The 24,265-nt window shown below is 45.1% G+C and overlaps 1 protein-coding gene and 1 long non-coding RNA gene across 3 annotated transcripts in view; one reads left to right on the forward strand and one right to left on the reverse strand.

Moving 5' to 3' along the window:
• Window positions 1–5,293, reverse strand: part of LOC134909343 (uncharacterized) — a 42,725-nt gene extending 37,432 nt beyond the window's left edge. The window contains exons 1-2 of the long non-coding RNA XR_010175892.1: window positions 5,019–5,293; window positions 3,994–4,100 (exon numbers count right to left, since the gene is read on the reverse strand). This is a non-coding gene — a long non-coding RNA (uncharacterized LOC134909343). The remainder of the gene's footprint in view (window positions 1–3,993; window positions 4,101–5,018) is intronic.
• LEKR1 (leucine, glutamate and lysine rich 1) overlaps window positions 1–24,265 on the forward strand; it is a 267,560-nt gene that overhangs the window by 55,840 nt on the left and 187,455 nt on the right. Inside the window, exon 4 of one of the 2 annotated variants that reach the window (XM_063916122.1) lies at window positions 12,393–12,512. The exons of the other annotated variant lie outside the window; for it this stretch is intronic. Coding sequence (XP_063772192.1) covers window positions 12,393–12,512 — 120 coding nt within the window. The remainder of the gene's footprint in view (window positions 1–12,392; window positions 12,513–24,265) is intronic. 2 annotated transcript variants of the gene reach the window in all.

Genomic DNA, 24,265 nt, shown 5'->3' on the forward strand with positions numbered 1-24,265 from the left:
GGAACCCCAGCATCCACTACGGACTCCGAGAAATAGATTTATCGGTAAGTAAAATCTTATTTTCTTTTAATGTGTGTGTAAGCGGCGCTACTAGGGGGCATATCTAATGGGGCATAACAACTGACTGGGGGCATAACAACGGACTTGGGGCATAACTACTGGGGGCAGGCTAATTTTTAAATTGATCATTTTTGTATGGCCCCCGAAGGATTTTATAAATATCCAAATGGCCCTTGGTAGAAAAAAAGGTTCCACACCCCTGCCCTAAACATATGGGAGAGGGGGAAATGTGAGTTCATAATGTCAGGTAATTGTTGAATGGGGGATGTATCAATTTAGTGTCTACTGGTTCTTTCATTCTATGAAGGAGTGCTAACAATGAAATCATTATTTAGCCTGAACGCACAAAGAACACAGGTGACTGAGGAAAGCACACCTATTTGGCCCAGTGATGGAGAGCCGTGCAGTATGACTGCCATGCCTCAGTTGGCAGAGCATCAGTATCTCCTGTGAAATGGCAGTGACACGCTATGCTTGGCGTGACACTACTCAAGGCACATGGAAAGCTTTCCATTTTATATGAGATGGGATTCTTCCCCGAGGGCACTCTCTTGCATGTAAACAATAGCTGCTTGCTGGAAGACAGAAATTGATAGCTGCCCTGAAGTGTTTCATGCCTTTGATGGCATGCAGTAAAAACAATAAAACAACAAAACCTGGCCACAATAGGTTTACTTAGAAGTAAAGTACTTACACATAGGGGTATATGCAATTGCGGTCGAATTGCCGCAAATGTCGAAAAACGGGGCATTTTCGACACAAATTTTTTTTTCGACAATGCAATACAGTACTTTTCGACAAAAAAACCTACCGTTTCAGATTCGACTTTTTGCAATTCAACATTACTCAAATTCGACATGTCTGCAATGGTAAAAATGCGGCTTTTCGACAAAAGTATATTCAATTGAAGAATGTCGATTCAACAACAGTGCTTTTCGACTGTCATTTCGTCAATTTCAGTCCGCCTCATTTTGCTGGCGGAATCTAATAAAAATTTTTAAAAACATGTGTTGTTTTTTTTTTTTTTTTTTTTATTATTCTTTATTTTTGTCACTTGGCTATCAGCCCCCCATCCACAGCCCTTGGATGGGGGGGGGGGGGGGGGGGGGACAGCCTCGGCTTCACCCCTGGCCATTGGGTGGCTGGAGGGGGGGACCCCTTGATTTAAGGGGTCCCCACTCCTCCAGAGTACCCCGGCCAGGGGTGACTAGTTGGGGATTTAATGCCACAGCCGCTGGGACTGGTATAAAAGTGTCCCCCGGCTGTGGCATTATCTCTCTGACTAGTGGAGCCCGGTGCTGGTGTTAAAAGTACGGGGGACCCCTACGTTTTTTGTCCCCCGTATTTTTGGCACCAGGACCGGACGCAGAGCCCGGTGCTAGTTGTGAAAATACGGGGGATCCCCTGTCATTTCCCCCCCCGTATTTTTCCAACCAGGACCGGCTCAAAGAGCCCGAGGCTGGTTATGCTTAGGAGGGGGGACCCCACGCATTTTTTGTTCACAATTTTTTACACAGTTTTGTGACGTCCATGAAGTCGAATCCAGGACGCACACTATCGTCAATTGGTCCGTTTTTCGACAGCGGGGCTGTCAAATCCGTTTTTTTATTGAATATGTCGAATTCTAGTCCCGGCGGGAGGGTGTCTGACTGTCGAATTGTTTCTAATTTAAAAACGGTCGAATTCCAGCCGGAATTCGACCGCAATTGCATATACCCCATAGTGAGGTGTATGCAGAATTGGGAGCAAAGCAAAAGATGAGCAACTCTAAATCAGTCTTCTCATTTTAAATCCCTTCCCTCTGTGCTGTGCAGTGCATCGTGGTTTCACCAGGTTGCAGATTTGCTCCTGTCCTTGCGTTGCTCCTAACTCCACATTAGTCCTAAGCAATACCTTTTTCACATTGTCTATAAAACATGAAGAGAATTGTAGATGGTATTTTTTGCTATACAAATATCATGCAAAATGGTGTTTATCTTGCTCTGTTATTAGGACAAGTGCACCACAGTGTGTGGTTATTAAGCCACATAGTCCTGTTGCTGGGCTACAGTAGTTACAGCTGGGAACCAACACATCGGTGCCCATTTAATCTGGAACCCTATGTTTTATTATGACATTGTTATGGGAGATTTCGTTAGTGTAAGTGTGCAATTGTTGTGGATCCTAAGGTGTGGCATGTTCTTTTAAACGTATTGCTTTAAAAAAAAAAAAAAGTTGCCTTTTTCAGGCACCTGTTTTGGTGCACATATATAACAGCCTTTGTGTACTGTATATAGCTGCACGGTCAGATTTCTCAGTATTGTTTGGGCTTTATCCAATCTCTCACGTACCCAACTGGTTTATTTGCCTGTGTCGGCATGTACTGACAGGCTTGATTATGTGATTATTGAGGACATGCCAATTGCTGGTGCTCATTTTGGCATTTTGGATTTTGGTTTATTATGTATATGCAGTTTTGAGCATTCCTGCCCAATCACGAGCCCACAGCTATGTATATGAAGTATCACATCACATCACTGGCTACTTCTTGTTTAGATTTGTTTTCATTAAACCAAACAATAAGGTCTGCTCACACAGATACCCCAGGGAAGCTGATTTCTGTAAGGTTATAATGTCACCCAGTGGCGTAAGTTCGTCCCAGTCGCCCGGAGGCATGATACATTTTGGTGCCCCCCTACACATACACACACATACCATATGTAGCTATCCCGCACCCAGGGTGAACAGTAGAAGGGTGCTCAGGTACCTTTCCCAATAGTAATATAGATACACATAGAAAGTGGACGCACTCCAAGTCAGTCATTACAATAAAACAGACACCAGCATACCATTATAGTACACCTACAGTGCTCCCTCACCCACCAGGTCTCCATGGAGATGCTTTGGCGCAGCGGTGTGCCAATATAATTAGTGTTCACTGTAGTATTTTTTTTTAGGGCAGGGTGCTGATCACGGGGAGGGCACATTTTTCATTCGTGAGGGTAAATTTTTAAGTTAAATGGGCAAACTTAGGTACATACTATAATGCTTGGTGCTCCCATTCCTATGGGCAAAACATCTAGGGGCGTTGTTTCGTGGGGAAGGGGCGTGGCCACATAATAGTGTCAATTCACATTACACCACACGGTAGTGCCCCTAATACACATTGCACCAGTTAGAACCTCCTATACACACTGCGCCAGGTAGAGGCTAGAGCACGTTATACATATTGCGCCAGATAGAGCACATTATACACATTGCGCCAGATAGAGCACATTATACACATTGCGCCAGATAGAGCACATTATACACATTGCGCCAGATAGAGCACATTATACACATTGCGTCAGGTAGAGAGCACTGAGGAACACTGCACCAGGTAGAGAGCACTGAGGCACACTGCACCAGGTAGAGAGCACTGAGGCACACTGCACCAGGTAGAGAGCACTGAGGCACACTGCACCAGGTAGAGAGCACTGAGGCACACTGCACCAGGTAGAGAGCACTGAGGCACACTGCACCAGGTAGAGAGCACTGAGGCACACTGCACCAGGTAGAGAGCACTGAGGCACACTGCACCAGGTAGAGAGCACTGAGGCACACTGCACCAGGTAGGGAGCACTCAGGCACACTGCACCAGGTAGGGAGCACTCAGGCACACTGCACCAGGTAGGGAGCACTCAGGCACACTGCACCAGGTAGGGAGCACTCAGGCACACTGCACCAGGTAGGGAGCACTAATGGCACACTGCACCAGGTAGGGAGCACTAATGGCACACTGCACCAGGTAGGGAGCACTGAGGCACACTGCACCAGGTAGAGCACTGAGGCACACTGCACCAGGTAGAGAGCACTGAGGCACACTGCACCAGGTAGAAAGCACTGAGATTAATGTTTACAGCTGCAAAATACTTACAAGGTTAATTTAGCCCAGGGGGACTCTCATGTACGTACCGGGTCCGGCGGCGCACGGCTGGATCCGGCGACGTGGCGGGGTCCGGCAGGCAGCAAACGGCGGGGCGGCAGGGCGCACAAAAACGGGCAGGGCGGGATTCAGCTGTCTAAAAAAGGGGCAGACACCTAGCGTGAACACTAGATATATATTAAAAAAAAGACAAACGCCTCATTCACTTAAACACACGTCTCACTTAAACACACACGCCTCTCACTTACATACACCTCTCACTTACACACACCTCTCACACACGTGCCTCTCACTTACACACACCTCTCACATACACGTGCCTCTCATATACACATGCCTCTCACTTACATACACATGCCTCTCACTTATAGGCCCTACACACATAGCGATTTCACTGCACGATATGAACGATCTTGTTCATTAATGAACGAGATATCGTTCATATCGTGCAGTGTGGAGTCCCCAGCGATGAACGATGCGCGACCCCGCGCTCGTTCATCGCTGGGGCCATGTCGGCTGTGCATGCCGGCCAATATGGACGAGATCGTCCATATTTGCCTGCAAGTCTACGGAGCCGGGTGACGGGGGGAGTGAAGAAACTTCACTCCCCCCGTCACTGCCCCCCCGCCGCTGGGTCGCTCGTCGGCCGTCGGGCACCTCGGCGGCGCATCGCCGAGTGTGTAGGGCCCCTTACATACACATGCCTCTCACACACACACACATGCCTCTCACTTACATACACATGCCTCCCACTTACATACACATGCCTCTCACACACACACACATGCCTCTCACTTACATACACATGCCTCCCACTTACATACACATGCCTCTCACACACATACACACACACATGCCTCTCACTTACATACACATGCCTCCCACTTACATACACATACATGCCTCTCACACACATCACACACACACATGCCTCTTTTACTTGAATGTACAACTTTCCTTAAAAACACACACACCTCACTTAAAAACAAGCACACACAAAACACAGTACTTCCCCTCAAATACACCTCTCCCCCACCCCCCACACAGTGCCTACCTTTGGCTATCATCCAGAGCATGGAGGAGCAGAGAGTTCTGAGCTTCCCTCGGCTGGCTTACTAAGGGCCCGGGAGGAGCTGTGCTCTGGAGCTCCCCCTAGCTGCAGCCAGTGCCATCTCTCTCTACAAGAGGCAGCTTCCGTGTCATTGACACAGCTCCTCCATCTGCAATAGCAGCGCAGTCCTCAGGCTGCGGGAGACAGTGGAGGAGATGCGCCCCCTTGTGGCCAGGAGCCCGGCGGCAGCCGACTCCACTGCCTCCCACAGTTCCGCCCCTGATGTCACCCAGAGAGTGCTCCTGCACGTTATTTTCCCAGCAGTGTAATATTGGAAACCGTCACTTGCACAGTTGGCCTAAATGACAACGGCTTTATGTTTACAAGCCATAACATGTACATCTTAACAACAGGAAACATGCCGTTAGATACAGCCAGTGCATCATAAGCACATTGCCTATCTCCCAGTGACGGCCACCACTCACTGTTTTCATGTTTACACTGAGCGCCTCCTGCCAGGTTTCATAAGGTGACACAGAGATTATGAGAGTTCACACAGTCACAAGGTGAAACCACACCATCATTTCCTGTTTCTTACAGTGTTACCTCTGTTCATTTGCTCCAAACTGACTGCAATGAAAATACTGTAACGGACACCTCATTTGCTCTAACCGTCTTGTACTTCCTACGCAATTGTCTTCTTGTATAGTGAAATATTACACTCAGCAGATGCAATAAATAAACAGCCATATAAAGCCATGTGCAACTGCTCAGGGGAAACGTTATACTGTATATAATAAGGACAATAGGACTCCACTGCTCACTTATAGCTCTCTAGAAAGTGTTTAGTGTTCCTGCAAACTCTGCTGTGTTATGTGGAACAATTTACATTATTTCTTCAGATACAGGTAGCATTTAATTAATATATTAATTAATACATCAATGTTTGCACGATGCACTTTTTCTGAGGAATGAAAATTCAGTAAACTCAATCATTTGCTGCTACTTCAGGTGTGCTGGTTTATGTGGATTATTTTCACGATTGCTATACTTGATTTTTGACCGTGCACCCTATTAGAATTATTGGAGGTGTGTGCGTTCCAGTCTGAATTTATTTATATATATATATATATATATATATATATATATATATAAAATATAATATAATTCACAACGGGTATAGTATATTTGACTGCGGTCACAATACCGACGCCGGCATCCCGATTTCTGAAATCCCGACAGGGGAGAGTTAAGTATGTTACCCCCTTTCCCCTACTCAGTAGTCCTCCCCTTGTGGTGTATAACCCTAACCCTTCCTTCCCTGCGGCTTGACCCTCCTCCTTAGTGACTAAACCTACTCCTCCCCAGGTGGTGCCTAACCCTAAACCCCCCCTCCCACAGCCTAACCCTAACCTCACCAGGATCCTGACAGCCGGCATCATAACCGCATCCCTATATAGTATCATATTATATAAATCTAGTGAATAGGAATGGCACTCCTGTTCACTGGATTCATATATAGATTATGGTATAGGCACCGTTTCAGTGTTTATAGCTTTCGTCAGGATCTGACTTAAGTGCTGATCGAGGAGGGGGACTCCTGAAGCTTATTTTTTTCTACTTATAAAGTTCTGGGAGTGCTGCCGACCATTGTAGTTATTGGAAGTGTATACACACTTTTGAAGGCACCTGGACATTGCGATGATTGAGTGCTATATATGGGTTGGGTATGTGTGACCGGTGGTCAGGAGACCGCCAGTCACAATACTGACGGCAGGATCCCGGCTGTTACATGGCCAGCGAGGCGAGCGGGCTTGGTAGCTCACTGCGCTCTCCATAGGTTCTATTCCCACTCTGCGTAGACATCCACGAGTGTGAATAGTCCTAACCGGCGGGATTTTCAGACGCCGGGATTCCGGCGTTGGTATTGTGACCGGCGGTGTGCCCATTACTGAAAGTATGCTCTGAGTGCCGCACCTGCAATACTACTATCTACTCCCTTGTGAGGGCACCGGCAGCAGCTAAAGTGATTTATGTGGAGTGCCAGACCCCTGTACACAACACACACACACACACACACACACACACACACACACACACACACACACACACACACACATATTACAACATGTTACATTTTTAATGCCTTCCCTGTTACATGAATACACCACAATCAGTGTACCGCGGACCAGTTGGCCAGTGAATGATTTAGACAAGTACTGTCTTTCCAATTGTGTAAAAAGAATCGCGAATATTTATTCGGAGCAATGCTTTTTCAGTAGTAGGACATCCAGAAGGGATGATTGCCCTTTTTATGCATTGTTGATTTTGCAATAAAGATCTATGTCCGTATGATAACCAGATTATATGTTTATAAACAGGAAGCTAAAAGGGGAAGAAAAAGCTTTGTGTGCTCATGTTTATCACACTACCCATTTGCCGTGCCAGAAAAAACTGAAAAAAGAAAATCTTGCAAATAAAAAATGCTGTCCCTTTGATGTCTTCATAGCCCCTTCCTTAAACCCAGTCATTCAGCCTTCGCCTTGTTTATTGGGTTGTGGTGCACATTCTGTAATTACATGTTCCTGGTACTGAATGTATTGTACCTGTTCCACCTTTTCAAACATCTGGCTCTGAAAAACTTCAGATATCACAAATCTTTGTGGCCTTATTCGGTCTCTGCTGCTTCCTGCAGCTTTCACCAGCCGTAAGTTCTGAACAAAGAGCGAAAAAGAGAACATACTGTTTTGGGTTTGGTTGTGTTCATTATTTTACATATCTGTGCCAGGGTACACCATGGTGTGTGCTGAAATGTGTTCTAAACACGATTGCCACTTTCCAGTATGCTGTGAAACTGCAAGTTTTTGATAGAAAAAATGTGACCATTTAGTAATGCTATCTGTGTAACACAGTTGAACTATGTGCTGTACCACATATGATTACAACTGAGATTTTTTTGTTTCATGACTGCATGGCCACTAGGGGTGCTGTGGCTGATACCTCCGTTTAACTTTACTGAGAAATCAGTATGGCAGCTCGCATTCAGATAATGCATGAGGAAAGCAGTAAAATTAAATTGTTTTGTAGATTTACTTGTATGTTTGTCTGTAATTTGAAAGGAAGATACGGTAAATGTAATGTATTATACATAGAAATGTTTAGCATTCCTTTTAAATTATTATATAGGTTTTATAACAAATTTACCCAAGTCTCAAGTATTCCCATGGACATATGGTTAAAGTGCCATAACATGTAGAATGAAACTGGGCTTCTCATTTAGAAAAATACCCAAAACCCTCACCTTCTTCAGATTTTACAAAGCAATCATTCAGTCGTCCTTACTCAAAGAGAGATCATATACTGTAGTTGTCTGAAATAGTTTTTTCTTTACAGGAAAATATGTATGGCATGTTTTATATTCTTTTCCACACCTTAAGGCATAAGGCTAAGACTCTGACTTTCTGAAGGTAATTCCTACCACTCAGGCATGTGCTTTGCAGTACTAAGAAGCCTTTGAAATATTTGTGGCATGTCCAATGGAAAGCATATTGATGATGCCAGAGCCAGAAGGACTTGCAAAGCATTGCAACACACTATACCCCTGACTGCAACCTATAAAACAAAGAACCACATACACAGTGTAATGTGAATGATTTAGGAACCACAGCACTTCCTGTTTATTTTTATTAGATTTTTATTTTCCCTATTTTGTTATGCATGGACCTCCATGGTAGACTGGGGTATATGTGGGGACCACCAGTAAGATCACCAATAATCTTGTTTATCCTTATACCGCCGATGCACAAGACAACATAACACTAATGGGAAAGTGATCACGACGTTTCAACTAAATGTTTGATTTTTTTCTGTATTATGGAAATATAAGACAGAAAAGTAAAACTCAGCTAGAAATAGGGCATATGTAAGGTTATATTGATGAAAACAGGAACGTATGTTATAGATTTTTTTTATTCTCCTCCATTATTCCCTATAAGTTATTTTAAACATGTCTTAAACAAGGACTAGTAGCTTACTGTTCTCTGGATCCACCAATCCCAATTACTGTATGTGGTGCTTTTTCACAGTGCTTCCAACACATAACTTTTTTTTGTGAGGCTTAGTTACCCATTGGTGTTAAATCCCAGTGCTTGGTTTGCAAATTGATAACATGCAACTGCATGTGAAAGTGAAACCCACACAATTTTACAATCAATCTGCATCTTCCTGGGTGATTTGCAGCACTCGTTAAGGAATAATTATGATGAAAGTCTCTTGGTAATAAAGCAATCCTAAATAAACGTAAGTAAATTGGTACATGGGTATACATTTAACACTACATTTTGGCCTTATTTACATCACTCAGCAAAGAAAAAGCAAACCTTTTCATTTAATTAAATTTAGTAAACCAGTTGCAAAAGATCTATAGTTGCTAAATGAGGTAAGATGGAAAGACAGACACATAAGAAGTTTGTTTCAGGTAATAAAGTACTACTTGCTTCCACCTCTCTTTGACCCTCTTCTCTCCCATCTCATTCTCTCCTTTTCTCTCTCACCTTTCTCACATCTCTTATTCTCCGTGAATTCCCCATCCTGAGAAAACTGCTAAAGTGAGGTCAATCAGTTTGGCAGTCGGTAGTTTTCCAGCTGTTGCTGAATGATTACTTGTGTAATTTAGCAACAGCAGGTTACCCACAATATATGTTCACTTCTGTAATCAGTTTAGAAAAAGAAAAGAAAAAGCTGAGACTTTTTCTTTGTGCAGTGATTTACTTTCGCTGTAACCTCTGTCCTGTAAACAGTATTTCCTGCTGGACAATTAGGGTTCTATATCAAAGTGTAAAATGACATCATCCATACCATGATTTACTTCATCAATACAATTTGACACAATGGCGTACAATGTAGGAGAGAGAGTCTGCAACCTGTATATTAATGTGTTCCTCGACTGTATTATAGCTGTATATATAGTGAATAAATAGGAAGAACAAACTTTTCTGCGTTTAATACCTTTTTAGTTTGTGTTGTATGTTTTCAGAAAAAACTAAAAATATACATACAAAACTTAATTGTAGATGTATATTTGAATGTCCCTGCTGATCTCGCAATCCTACAGTTCTCTACAGGCTCAGTATTGTTTACCAGGGAACAAACCTGATAATATACTTGAAAGCCTATTAAATGTGCTTGAATGCTGGTAGTAAAAAAGAAAAATAATTAGTGGGTCTGAAAAGTGTTAGCTTCTCCTTGCTTACTTAAGTATTGACATTGCTTGTCTATTAATGCAAAGTAAACTACAATGGAGTTATATGACAGCAGTCATGGAGTGCACAGAACACTATAGTGCAGGCTTTCAGAGTATGCTACTAATGCTCTGCTAAAAGCCGGAAGGACGGAATACATTTTGTACCTACATTTAATGGGCATTATTTAACTTTTACATCTCTGTGTACAAAGCTATTGCAGTGGCTTTTGTCAGAGAAGGTCTCCATTTGTGATGCTCTTTTGGGTTGCTTTGCATTATGCAGTAATAACTGTAAATAAGTGTGCGGCATATGCTGAAGATGCTAACCAAGCAAGTTAGAGTCAAAACTCAAGCCATATCTCATCCTAACCCTCTGTTCCATGCTCACAGTGAAGTCTACCCCATCTGTGTCACCCTTGCTTATCTGCCTCTCCCCTTTAGAATGCAAGCTCTAAGTAGCATCCCTCGTGCTTTTCCTTCTCTTACTTAAACCATCTTCGACGGCACCAAATCCTGCGGTTTTCTGCTGCCCTGATATTTATGTCAGTGTTATCTGCTGATGCAGCAGCTATGTATATGTGCCCTGTACTTGTCCTATATTGTATTCAACTGTAAGTCACTGTTATCCTGTTTTGCTTATTTATGTACTCTGTAATTGGGCACTGAGGATCAGTATCCGAACTCTGGGTCGACAGTGTCTAGGTCGACACACATTAGGTGGACACCCATTGGTCGACAGCGAGTAGGCCGACACGACCATTATGTCGACATGGAAAAATGTCGACATGAGTTTTTCATATATTTTTTTCTACTTTTTCATACTTTACGATCCACGTGGACTACAATTGGGAACGGTAACCTGTGCTGAACGCAGCGGAGCGAGGCACCTTGCCCGAAGCATGGCGAGCGAACACTATGCACTAACTGGGGTTCCCGGTCACTTTACAAAGAAAACAATACAATAAAAAAAAAAAAAATCATGTCGGCCTTTTTCCATGTCGACCTTGTTTTTGTGAACCTAATGGCAGCGTCGACCTATTTCTGTGTCGACTTACTCACTGTCGACCTAATATGTGTCGACGCAGACACTGTTGACCCTGAGTCCCATACTCCTGAGGATCCCTTGTGGTGCCATGTAAATAAAGCATAATAATAATAATAATAATAATAATAATAATAAATAATATTTTATTATTAAGTCAATGACTTTAGAGGTCTCAGAAAACTTTATGAAGAATGTACAGCTTGAAAGCAGTAATGTCATGAAGCTCAAGAAGGTGCATCAGTCTGGCTGGTAGTTTTATTTTGTGTCATTTGCTTCAAACAAACTTGTTCCATATATGTTCCAGCACAGAGCCGGCCTTAGGCATAGGCAAACTAGGCAAGTGCCTATGGCATTTGGTATGCTTAGGGGCACCAGCAGCTTCTGCTGATTAAAATGATATGCAGCATGCCTATATTCTGTGTGTATTCCTGGAAATCACTGTAATGTAGCATTTCGTATGCAGATACAGCCGCAGTCACACACAGAATATAGGCATGCCGCATATCATTTTAATCAGCAGAAGCTGCTTGTGCATCCTAGCCACATAGTAATGCAAATAAGATGCATTTTCATAAACAAAAGGCGCCCGACATTAGCAGAGCTGCCAGCTGACTCATGCCAGGCATCTCTTGCAGAACTAGCGGCGGTGCTAGGGGGCACCAGACAAAATCTTGCCTAGGGCATCATATTGGTTAGGGCCGGCTCTGTTCCAGCACCTAAAGTTGGTAAATGACACTGTTTCCTGCCTCGGAGTATTTCACAATGTGAATGGTTGAACAGTCACTGACTGTACAGTGCAGCATTATATGATGGTGTTATATTGATGCTGATTATGATAATCCTAATGAGAATAAGAATGGTCATTATAACATCAGGGGTATGAAAAACTGTTCTCTGGCTCGTAGTTTAGCTGACCACCTTTGTAACCACCTATACCACATAACCATAACTATAATGTTACAGGTGATGCTAATACATTTCTCTATATTATTGCTATGCTTCTTGAATTTCTTAAAATAATAACCATGTAACGCATGTTTTTGTTTCTTCCTAATGGCACTTGTGTTTCCATAACTGTTTGTTACTGCAGACTAAAGACTGCAGCAATGCAAATTAAAGAAAAAGAAGATCTACTTCAGAGTTTGACAAAGGAGTTTATAACCTGTCAGCATGCCGTAAGAGTTGCACAAGACCAAAAGCAGCTGTTGGGGTAAGAAAACTTCATGACTATGTTTTGTAACATGACATAAATTAAAAGAGTGTTTCAATTCTGAGTACGCAGTGGAGACTGTCCTTTACATTTCCAAATAATGTGGTAAGACTGAGTAGCCTTTTAGTTTCTCATGCCATACAGTCACATCACTCCCTGGTAATAAGGGCAAAGCTGTACCATTAATCTCTTGCCGAATCTGTTCCAGGGTTCAACTTGAGTTCAAAAACATGACCTATCTCTATGCAGGGGCGGAACTGTGGGAGGCAGTGGAGTCGGCTGCCGCCGGGCTCCTGGCCACAAGGGGGCGCATCTCCTCCACTGTCTCCCGCAGCCTGAGGACTGCGCTGCTATTGCAGATGGAGGAGCTGTGTCAATGACACGGAAGCTGCCTCTTGTAGAGAGAGATGGCACTGGCTGCAGCTAGGGGGAGCTCCAGAGCACAGCTCCTCCCGGGCCCTTAGTAAGCCAGCCGAGGGAAGCTCAGAACTCTCTGCTCCTCCATGCTCTGGATGATAGCCAAAGGTAGGCACTGTGTGGGGGGTGGGGGAGAGGTGTATTTGAGGGGAAGTACTGTGTTTTGTGTGTGCTTGTTTTTAAGTGAGGTGTGTGTGTTTTTAAGGAAAGTTGTACATTCAAGTAAAAGAGGCATGTGTGTGTGTGATGTGTGTGAGAGGCATGTATGTGTATGTAAGTGGGAGGCATGTGTATGTAAGTGAGAGGCATGTGTGTGTGTATGTGTGTGAGAGGCATGTGTATGTAAGTGGGAGGCATGTGTATGTAAGTGAGAGGCATGTGTGTGTGTGTGAGAGGCATGTGTATGTAAGTGGGAGGCATGTGTATGTAAGTGAGAGGCATGTGTGTGTGTGTGAGAGGCATGTGTATGTAAGGGGCCCTACACACTCGGCGATGCGCCGCCGAGGTGCCCGACGGCCGACGAGCGACCCAGCGGCGGGGGGGCAGTGACGGGGGGAGTGAAGTTTCTTCACTCCCCCCGTCACCCGGCTCCGTAGACTTGCAGGCAAATATGGACGATCTCGTCCATATTGGCCGGCATGCACAGCCGACATGGCCCCAGCGATGAACGAGCGCGGGGTCGCGCATCGTTCATCGCTGGGGACTCCACACTGCACGATATGAACGATATCTCGTTCATTAATGAACAAGATCGTTCATATCGTGCAGTGAAATCGCTATGTGTGTAGGGCCTATAAGTGAGAGGCATGTGTATGTAAGTGAGAGGCATGTGTATATGAGAGGCACGTGTATGTGAGAGGTGTGTGTAAGTGAGAGGCACGTGTGTGAGAGGTGTGTGTAAGTGAGAGGTGTATGTAAGTGAGAGGCGTGTGTGTTTAAGTGAGACGTGTGTTTAAGTGAATGAGGCGTTTGTCTTTTTTTTAATATATATCTAGTGTTCACGCTAGGTGTCTGCCCCTTTTTTAGACAGCTGAATCCCGCCCTGCCCGTTTTTGTGCGCCCTGCCGCCCCGCCGTTTGCTGCCTGCCGGACCCCGCCACGTCGCCGGATCCAGCCGTGCGCCGCCGGACCCGGTACGTACATGAGAGTCCCCCTGGGCTAAATTAACCTTGTAAGTATTTTGCAGCTGTAAACATTAATCTCAGTGCTTTCTACCTGGTGCAGTGTGCCTCAGTGCTCTCTACCTGGTGCAGTGTGCCTCAGTGCTCTACCTGGTGCAGTGTGCCTCAGTGCTCCCTACCTGGTGCAGTGTGCCATTAGTGCTCCCTACCTGGTGCAGTGTGCCATTAGTGCTCCCTACCTGGTGCAGTGTGCCTGAGTGCTCCCTACCTGGTGCAGTGTGCCTGAGTGCTCCCTACCTGGTGCAGTGTGCCTGAGTGCTCCCTACCTGGTGCAGTGTGCCTGAGTGCTCCCTACCTGGTGCAGTGTGCCTCAGTGCTCTCTACCTGGTGCAGTGTGCCTCAGTGCTCTCTACCTGGTGCAGTGTGCCTCAGTGCTCTCTACCTGGTGCAGTGTGCCTCAGTGCTCTCTACCTGGTGCAGTGTGCCTCAGTGCTCTCTACCTGGTGCAGTGTGCCTCAGTGCTCTCTACCTGGTGCAGTGTGCCTCAGTGCTCTCTACCTGGTGCAGTGTGCCTCAGTGCTCTCTACCTGGTGCAGTGTTCCTCAGTGCTCTCTACCTGACGCAATGTGTATAATGTGCTCTATCTGGCGCAATGTGTATAATGTGCTCTATCTGGCGCAATGTGTATAATGTGCTCTATCTGGCGCAATGTGTATAATGTGCTCTATCTGGCGCAATATGTATAACGTGCTCTAGCCTCTACCTGGCGCAGTGTGTATAGGAGGTTCTAACTGGTGCAATGTGTATTAGGGGCACTACCGTGTGGTGTAATGTGAATTGACACTATTATGTGGCCACGCCCCTTCCCCACGAAACAACGCCCCTAGATGTTTTGCCCATAGGAATGGGAGCACCAAGCATTATAGTATGTACCTAAGTTTGCCCATTTAACTTAAAAATTTACCCTCACGAATGAAAAATGTGCCCTCCCCGTGATCAGCACCCTGCCCTAAAAAAAAATACTACAGTGAACACTAATTATATTGGCACACCGCTGCGCCAAAGCATCTCCATGGAGACCTGGTGGGTGAGGGAGCACTGTAGGTGTACTATAATGGTATGCTGGTGTCTGTTTTATTGTAATGACTGACTTGGAGTGCGTCCACTTTCTATGTGTATCTATATTACTATTGGGAAAGGTACCTGAGCACCCTTCTACTGTTCACCCTGGGTGCGGGATAGCTACATATGGTATGTGTGTGTATGTGTAGGGGGGCACCAAAATGTATCATGCCTCCGGGCGACTGGGACGAACTTACGCCACTGTCTCTATGGTAGAGTGTTGTATCATAGTTAAGAAATCCCTCGCCTGTGTTTCATGTGCACGAAATACACAAAGAAAAAAAATCTTTAATTAGCAAAACGTGAAAGGGAATACAAATTAAATGAGCATGTTGCATATCCTTAAATATTAAAAGCAAAGAAACTGAAGACTTTTTATTTATTTATTTATTTATTTATTTTATATTGGGGAAAAATGGGTTCTATAGAATAATCTGCACATAATTATGCTTTCCATGCAGTCTAGAAGTTTATACATGGATTTTGTAAGATTTGCTGCAGGGTATACCTCAAATTTCACTGCGTATCTGTTTCTGTTCTGAATTACCCACAAGTGACATTTATTATCCAGCAGAATGTTACTTTCGTTATGGTAAAACCACATTCAGCCAAGGAAATCTGCAGACTTCGTGAGCTGTTCTACCTTTTAATTCTTAACACGATTGTATTATTTTTTATGATTGTAGATGTAATGCATCTCCTTCACCACACTTGTGACATAAAAACGGTCTCTCACGTGTCAGTTGCTGGAGCTTTAATAGTCTGACTGGAATTTAGATTTCCTGAGCTTGCAATAAGTCTCATATTAATGTGGCTGTCTGTGTTCTCTAACAGAAAAAAAGAAATTTATGTGGACAAATAAAAAGCATCCATATCTTAAATTGTATCACAGTGGTGGATCAAGTGGGTATTCTCAAATAGTTTTTAAGATATATATGTATACTTAACAAAATAGGAATAATAGAGGTGGATGGTTGCGCTTTAAGGATTTGTGCAGGCCTGGGGGTAGTCTGGGAGTTCCCTACAAACTCCAAACGGTAAAAATGCACTAAAAATGGTAAAGTGACTCCTCCCACTTTGGCGCGCCGCTAATCCAATGCTACACTTTTTGCAGGAACTTCTATTTTCTCAATAAAATGTAATGTACCGGCTTGATGTGAATAAAGTATAAATTTAATACTACACAATGATTAAAAGTGAGACAAAAATGTAATACTACACAATGATTAAAAGTGAGACAAAAACAGAACCCAACCTGGGAAACAGAGTCCTACCTAGGCACCTGCTTTCCAGTACTTTCCTGTACTTCTGGACATCCTTGACTGTGAAAGGGACCACTGGGGAACACGCCTGACGGAGCCACATGCAGGGTATTGTTCCCGGGAAATACCTTGCATTCATAACACCTGCGGCTCCGATTATCATCTTGGTAGGACTCTGTTTCCCATGTTGGGTTCTGTTTTTGCTTCACTTTTAATCATTGTGTAGTATTAAATTTATATTTTATTCACATCAAGCCGGTACATTACATTTTATTGAGAAAATAGAAGTTCCTGCAAAAAGTGTAGCATTGGATTAGCGCCAATATGGGAGGAGTCACTTTACCATTTTCAGTGCATATATGTATACTTGCCTACTTGTTGGATCTCTCTGGGAGAACCCACAGTGTAGGTACAAGGGATAAGTGATGGGTGTTTCATCCCCTGCTGCACAAAGACGCAATACACATAATCACACAGCAGGGTAAAGGCCATGATGATGCAGATGGCATTATTAGTGCACACCTCATATCGTCAGAAAGGCTAGCAGAATTCAGGAGTGGCCCGCTCTCCTGGGTCTCTGGAATCACCCCGAAATTCTCCCAGCAATTATGTATATGTATGGCTATTATTTCCCCAAATGTTCAGTCTTAAATTAGTTACATTTAAATCATGTTTTTCATCTCTGCATAGAAAATAATCCTGTATAGGATATATCTTGTGAATAAGGTCCTATAGGGACTAATTCAGAGTCGCACGCAATGGCCGTGTTCAAGGAGGTGAGTAATTCCTTTCCTTAAAAATCCCTAAAACCTCCTCCTGCATTAGTGAGTACGCACATAGGCACTGTTTTTTGATTAAGACACACAGTGTCAGAGTTGTTTTGCAAAAGTGCTGGGTGGGGACTAGAAGGTGGCTAAACAGATGCACTGAGATGGTCCTTCTTATGTGCGAGTTATGTAAGTGTCGCTGAAGTGAGGCAATATTCAGACAGTACCGCTACACCTACTGGTGTAAGTTTTGATGGTGTGACCAATGGTGGCCCCTGAAGATGCATGAAAGTGGGCTCTCAGTCCTTGCACCTTCATACGCATGGATACCAGGGAAGGACTTTGAAGCAGCATTTGCATAAAGTCTCCAAAAAAAATGCAGCCACAACTGTGTCCTCAGAGACAGGCACATAGACAAATCAGGCAAGAAGCCACCTAAACATCAGTTAAATCTCATGCGTAGATGTTTTAGGACCATGTTTAGAGTTAAAAACAAATCCAGTTACAATTACTTTAAATAGCACAAGGAAAACCCAACCACAGCACACATCTTGCATTATGTGTTTTTTATCTGACATACTCTATGGTAATAGTGTCATTAGTCCCTCCGAGGGGTGAAGCTGAATTTCTGAGCACAGTGCGTGGTATTTCTCTGTGTTCTGAGCTGTCAGGATTTAAGGGACAGCTCAGACAAGACGATCACTATGCTGTATTATACAATGCTAAACACAGTTCTATTCCAAGAACAAAAAAACATGGCAGTCATTCTGTTTTATTATGTTCTGGTTCACTTCATCGGCTGAATCGATTTTACTAGATCTCATACTTGTTTTGTCTACAGCTACTTTGATGCATTGAGATTCCAGTAAAAGAGGACTTCATCTTATAAAAAAGCTTTGCACTATTTTTCCCCCCCTCTCCTGCAAAGATCACACAGGCTAGTTGGATTCATCAAGCAGGAGCTAACATATGTTTTTGATGGGGAACATCATATCAGCACACACAATGCATTTCCATAAGTCAGGGAGTGGTAGGCTGGAACGAGCGTTCAAAAGCTTAACATGAAATAGTTATAAGGCCTTCTGTCAAAAACCGGCTGGGATGGAGTACGTCAAACATGAATTTATCTGGAGGCCACATGATACCTTTTTATGCTTGGCTTCCTTCCACATGAACACATTTTCTGTTTTCTTTTCCTGATTTGCGTGTAGAATTTTTTTATTTAATTTATTTGAAACCATAAAACAAAACTAAGATATCAAGATATAATTTTTTTCCTACTGACTATTATTTACTGTATCTCTTGATGTGGTTTGGCCTTCCTTGGTGCAGAGTCAGCTCGTTATGTGTGCCTCCTCTTCTCTTTGGTCTGGAGGCAGGGGCGGAACTGTGGGAGGCAGTGGAGTCGGCTGCCGCCGGGCTCCTGGCCACAAGGGGGCGCATCTCCTCCACTGTCTCCCGCAGCCTGAGGACTGCGCTGCTATTGCAGATGGAGGAGCTGTGTCAATGACACGGAAGCTGCCTCTTGTAGAGAGAGATGGCACTGGCTGCAGCTAGGGGGAGCTCCAGAGCACAGCTCCTCCCGGGCCCTTAGTAAGCCAGCCGAGGGAAGCTCAGAACTCTCTGCTCCTCCATGCTCTGGATGATAGCCAAAGGTAGGCACTGTGTGGGGGGTGGGGGAGAGGTGTATTTGAGGGGAAGTACTGTGTTTTGTGTGTGCTTGTTTTTAAGTGAGGTGTGTGTGTTTTTAAGGAAAGTTGTACATTCAAGTAAAAGAGGCATGTGTGTGTGTGATGTGTGTGAGAGGCATGTATGTGTATGTAAGTGGGAGGCATGTGTATGTAAGTGAGAGGCATGTGTGTGTGTATGTGTGTGAGAGGCATGTGTATGTAAGTGGGAGGCATGTGTATGTAAGTGAGAGGCATGTGTGTGTGTGTGAGAGGCATGTGTATGTAAGTGGGAGGCATGTGTATGTAAGTGAGAGGCATGTGTGTGTGTGTGAGAGGCATGTGTATGTAAGGGGCCCTACACACTCGGCGATGCGCCGCCGAGGTGCCCGACGGCCGACGAGCGACCCAGCGGCGGGGGGGCAGTGACGGGGGGAGTGAAGTTTCTTCACTCCCCCCGTCACCCGGCTCCGTAGACTTGCAGGCAAATATGGACGATCTCGTCCATATTGGCCGGCATGCACAGCCGACATGGCCCCAGCGATGAACGAGCGCGGGGTCGCGCATCGTTCATCGCTGGGGACTCCACACTGCACGATATGAACGATATCTCGTTCATTAATGAACAAGATCGTTCATATCGTGCAGTGAAATCGCTATGTGTGTAGGGCCTATAAGTGAGAGGCATGTGTATGTAAGTGAGAGGCATGTGTATATGAGAGGCACGTGTATGTGAGAGGTGTGTGTAAGTGAGAGGCACGTGTGTGAGAGGTGTGTGTAAGTGAGAGGTGTATGTAAGTGAGAGGCGTGTGTGTTTAAGTGAGACGTGTGTTTAAGTGAATGAGGCGTTTGTCTTTTTTTTAATATATATCTAGTGTTCACGCTAGGTGTCTGCCCCTTTTTTAGACAGCTGAATCCCGCCCTGCCCGTTTTTGTGCGCCCTGCCGCCCCGCCGTTTGCTGCCTGCCGGACCCCGCCACGTCGCCGGATCCAGCCGTGCGCCGCCGGACCCGGTACGTACATGAGAGTCCCCCTGGGCTAAATTAACCTTGTAAGTATTTTGCAGCTGTAAACATTAATCTCAGTGCTTTCTACCTGGTGCAGTGTGCCTCAGTGCTCTCTACCTGGTGCAGTGTGCCTCAGTGCTCTACCTGGTGCAGTGTGCCTCAGTGCTCCCTACCTGGTGCAGTGTGCCATTAGTGCTCCCTACCTGGTGCAGTGTGCCATTAGTGCTCCCTACCTGGTGCAGTGTGCCTGAGTGCTCCCTACCTGGTGCAGTGTGCCTGAGTGCTCCCTACCTGGTGCAGTGTGCCTGAGTGCTCCCTACCTGGTGCAGTGTGCCTGAGTGCTCCCTACCTGGTGCAGTGTGCCTCAGTGCTCTCTACCTGGTGCAGTGTGCCTCAGTGCTCTCTACCTGGTGCAGTGTGCCTCAGTGCTCTCTACCTGGTGCAGTGTGCCTCAGTGCTCTCTACCTGGTGCAGTGTGCCTCAGTGCTCTCTACCTGGTGCAGTGTGCCTCAGTGCTCTCTACCTGGTGCAGTGTGCCTCAGTGCTCTCTACCTGGTGCAGTGTGCCTCAGTGCTCTCTACCTGGTGCAGTGTTCCTCAGTGCTCTCTACCTGACGCAATGTGTATAATGTGCTCTATCTGGCGCAATGTGTATAATGTGCTCTATCTGGCGCAATGTGTATAATGTGCTCTATCTGGCGCAATGTGTATAATGTGCTCTATCTGGCGCAATATGTATAACGTGCTCTAGCCTCTACCTGGCGCAGTGTGTATAGGAGGTTCTAACTGGTGCAATGTGTATTAGGGGCACTACCGTGTGGTGTAATGTGAATTGACACTATTATGTGGCCACGCCCCTTCCCCACGAAACAACGCCCCTAGATGTTTTGCCCATAGGAATGGGAGCACCAAGCATTATAGTATGTACCTAAGTTTGCCCATTTAACTTAAAAATTTACCCTCACGAATGAAAAATGTGCCCTCCCCGTGATCAGCACCCTGCCCTAAAAAAAAATACTACAGTGAACACTAATTATATTGGCACACCGCTGCGCCAAAGCATCTCCATGGAGACCTGGTGGGTGAGGGAGCACTGTAGGTGTACTATAATGGTATGCTGGTGTCTGTTTTATTGTAATGACTGACTTGGAGTGCGTCCACTTTCTATGTGTATCTATATTACTATTGGGAAAGGTACCTGAGCACCCTTCTACTGTTCACCCTGGGTGCGGGATAGCTACATATGGTATGTGTGTGTATGTGTAGGGGGGCACCAAAATGTATCATGCCTCCGGGCGACTGGGACGAACTTACGCCACTGTCTGGAGGTCAATTCTTGTTGCAAGATAATACGTGTTGGGGCCATCGGAGGACACTGTACAGTGTGAGAGGCACCACGTGTAACTAAATGTTTCCTAGACGTTTATTTGTTTGCTTGAATAAGCTCTTCAAATGGCTGACTAATAAGTTAGTAAAACCTACTTGATGTTTGGCGGCATCATTGTGTTCAGCGACAGTAAGTTGACAAATTAGCTGCCATAATAAATAAGAATTATTGCAGTAGTTATAGTTGAAGTTTCAACTGTCCCAACAAAAATTTTCGGGATGGTTTCCAGAACCTGTAACCTCTCATTCCTTAATGAACTCAGGAATGTGAGAGTATACTTATACTTCCAATAAACACTTATCATTCATGGCTATTGTATTAATATTTTTAGTATTTTAGTGTCTGCATCATTCATTTATGATGATATCTCATACTGTAATGGCGGTATCATTAAACTGTTAGTTATTTTTTATTATTAAATTGAACCCCAAAACATTAATTTAATACTCTTAACTTTAAATATATTTGTTAATTTTTTGTCCCTTTAATTGTTAATTAGTGACAACTCAAAGCATATGTTGAATATGGTTCCGTATTGGATTTTAGCTTGACAGATAGCTCAAACTGCAGTAATCTCGCAGGCCAGATATATACCTTTTTTTTCTGGCAGGTTTTGTAGAGGTTTTTCAAACATTGTAGTTTAATAAATATAATAAAATAAAATAAATAAATATGTTTAATAATTGAGAGAATCAAAGACTAAGGGGTATATGCAATTGCATTCCGGCTGGAATTCGACCGTTTTTTAATTAGACACAATTTGACAGTCAGACACCCTCCCGCCGGGACCCGAATTCGACATATTCAAGAAAAAACGGATTCGACAGTCCCGCTGTCGAAAAACGGACCAATTGACGATAGTGTGCGTCCTGGATTCGACTTCATGGGCGGCACAAAAGTGTTTAAAAAACCCTGAAAAAAAATGCGTGGGGTCCCCCCTCCTAAGCATAACCAGCCTCGGGCTCTTTGAGCCGGTCCCGGTTGTAAAAATACGGGGGGGAAAATGACAGGGGATCCCCCGTATTTTAACAACCAGCACCGGTCCTGGTGCCAAAAATGCGGGGGACAAAAGACGTAGGGGTCCCCCATATTTTTCACCCCAGCACCGGGCTCCACTAGCTAGAGAGATAATGCCACAGCCGGGGGACACTTTTATACCGGTCCCTGCGGCCGTGGCATTAAATCCCCAACTAGTCACCCCTGGCCGGGGTACCCTGGAGGAGTGGGGACCCCCCCATCCAAGGGCGGCGGATGGGAGGCTGATAGCCAAGTGTCAAAATAAAGAATATTTTTTTTTGTAGCAGAACTACAAGTCCCAGCAAGCCTCCCCCGCAAGCTGGTACTTGGAAAACCACAAGTACTAGCATGCGGGTGGAAAACGGGCCCGCTGGTACCTGTAGTTCTACTGCAAAAAAAATACCCAAATAAAAACAGTACACACACACCGTGATAGTATAACTTTATTACATACATGCACACCGACATACACACATACTTACCTATGTTGACACGAAGCTCGGTCCTCTTCACCAATAGAATACACGGGTTACCTGTAAATAAAATTATACTCACAAAAATCCTGTGTAGATCTGTCCTCTTCTGCTTGTAATCCACGTACTTGGCAAAATAATAAAACGCAAAACCCGATCCACGCACTGAAAGGGGTCCCATGTTTACACATGGGACCCCTTTTCCGTCTGGCGGGACCCCCCGTGACTACTGTTAAAGAGGGTCCCTTGAGCCAATCGGGGAGTGCCACGTCGTGGCACTCTCCTGATTGGCTGTGCGCGTCTGAGCTGTCAGTCGGCGCGCTCGAGATACAATGTAGCACATAGGCGCTCCATTGTATCCAATGATGGGAACTTTGCGTCAGCGGTTGAGGTTACTCGCGGTCAACCGATGACCGCAAAGTTCCCACCATTGAATATAATGGAGCGCCTATGTGCTATGCGCCGCCTGACAGCTCAGACGCGCGCAGCCAATCAGGAGAGGGCCACGACGTGGCGCTCCCTATTTGGCTCAAGGGACCCTCTTTGACAGCAGTCAAGGGGGTTCCCGGCAGTTGGGGAAAGGGGTCCCATGTGTAAACATGGGACCCCTTTCAGTGCGTGGATCGGGTTTTGCGTTTTATTATTTTGCCAAGTACGTGGATTGCAAACTAAGAAGAGGACAGATCTTCACAGGATTTTTGTGAGTATAATTTTATTTACAGGTAACCCATGGATTCTACTGGTGAAGAGGACCAAGCCTCGTGTCAACATAGGTAAGTATGTGTGTATGTCGGTGTGCATGTATGTAATAAAGTTATACTATCACGGTGTGTGTGTGTGTGTGTACTGTTTTTATTTGGGTATTTTTTTTGCAGTAGAACTACAGGTACCAGCGGGCCCGTTTCCCCCCCGCATGCAGGTACTAGTGGTTCTCCAAGTACCAGCTTGCGGGGGAGGCTTGCTGGGACTTGTAGTGCTGCTACAAAAAACAATATTCTTTATTTTGACACATGGCTATCAGCCTCCCATCCGCCGTCCTTGGATGGGGGGGACAGCCTCGGGCTTCATCCCTGGCCCTTGGGTGGCTGGAGGGGGGGACCCCTTGATTTAAGGGGTCCCCATTCCTCCAGGGTACCCCGGCCAGGGGTGACTAGTTGGGGATTTAATGCCACGGCCGCAGGGACCGGTATAAAAGTGTCCCCCGGCTGTGGCATTATCTCTCTAGCTAGTGGATCCCGGTGCTGGTGTGAAAAATACGGGGGACCCCTACGTCTTTTGTCCCCCGTATTTTTTGCACCAGGACCGGACGCAGAGCCCGGTGCTGGTTGTTAAAATACGGGGGATCCCCTGTAATTTCCCCCCCCCCCCCCCGTATTTTTACAACCAGGACTGGCTCAAAGAGCCCGAGGTTCTTAGGAGGGGGGACCCCATGCATTTTTTTCAGGATTTTTAACCCATTCCCACCCCTTCCCACTGAAAAACATGCTCTGAACTCTCCATATTATTTTAGTCAG

The sequence above is a fragment of the Pseudophryne corroboree genome, chromosome 4, assembly GCF_028390025.1.
Source record: "Pseudophryne corroboree isolate aPseCor3 chromosome 4, aPseCor3.hap2, whole genome shotgun sequence".
NCBI lineage: Eukaryota > Metazoa > Chordata > Amphibia > Anura > Myobatrachidae > Pseudophryne > Pseudophryne corroboree.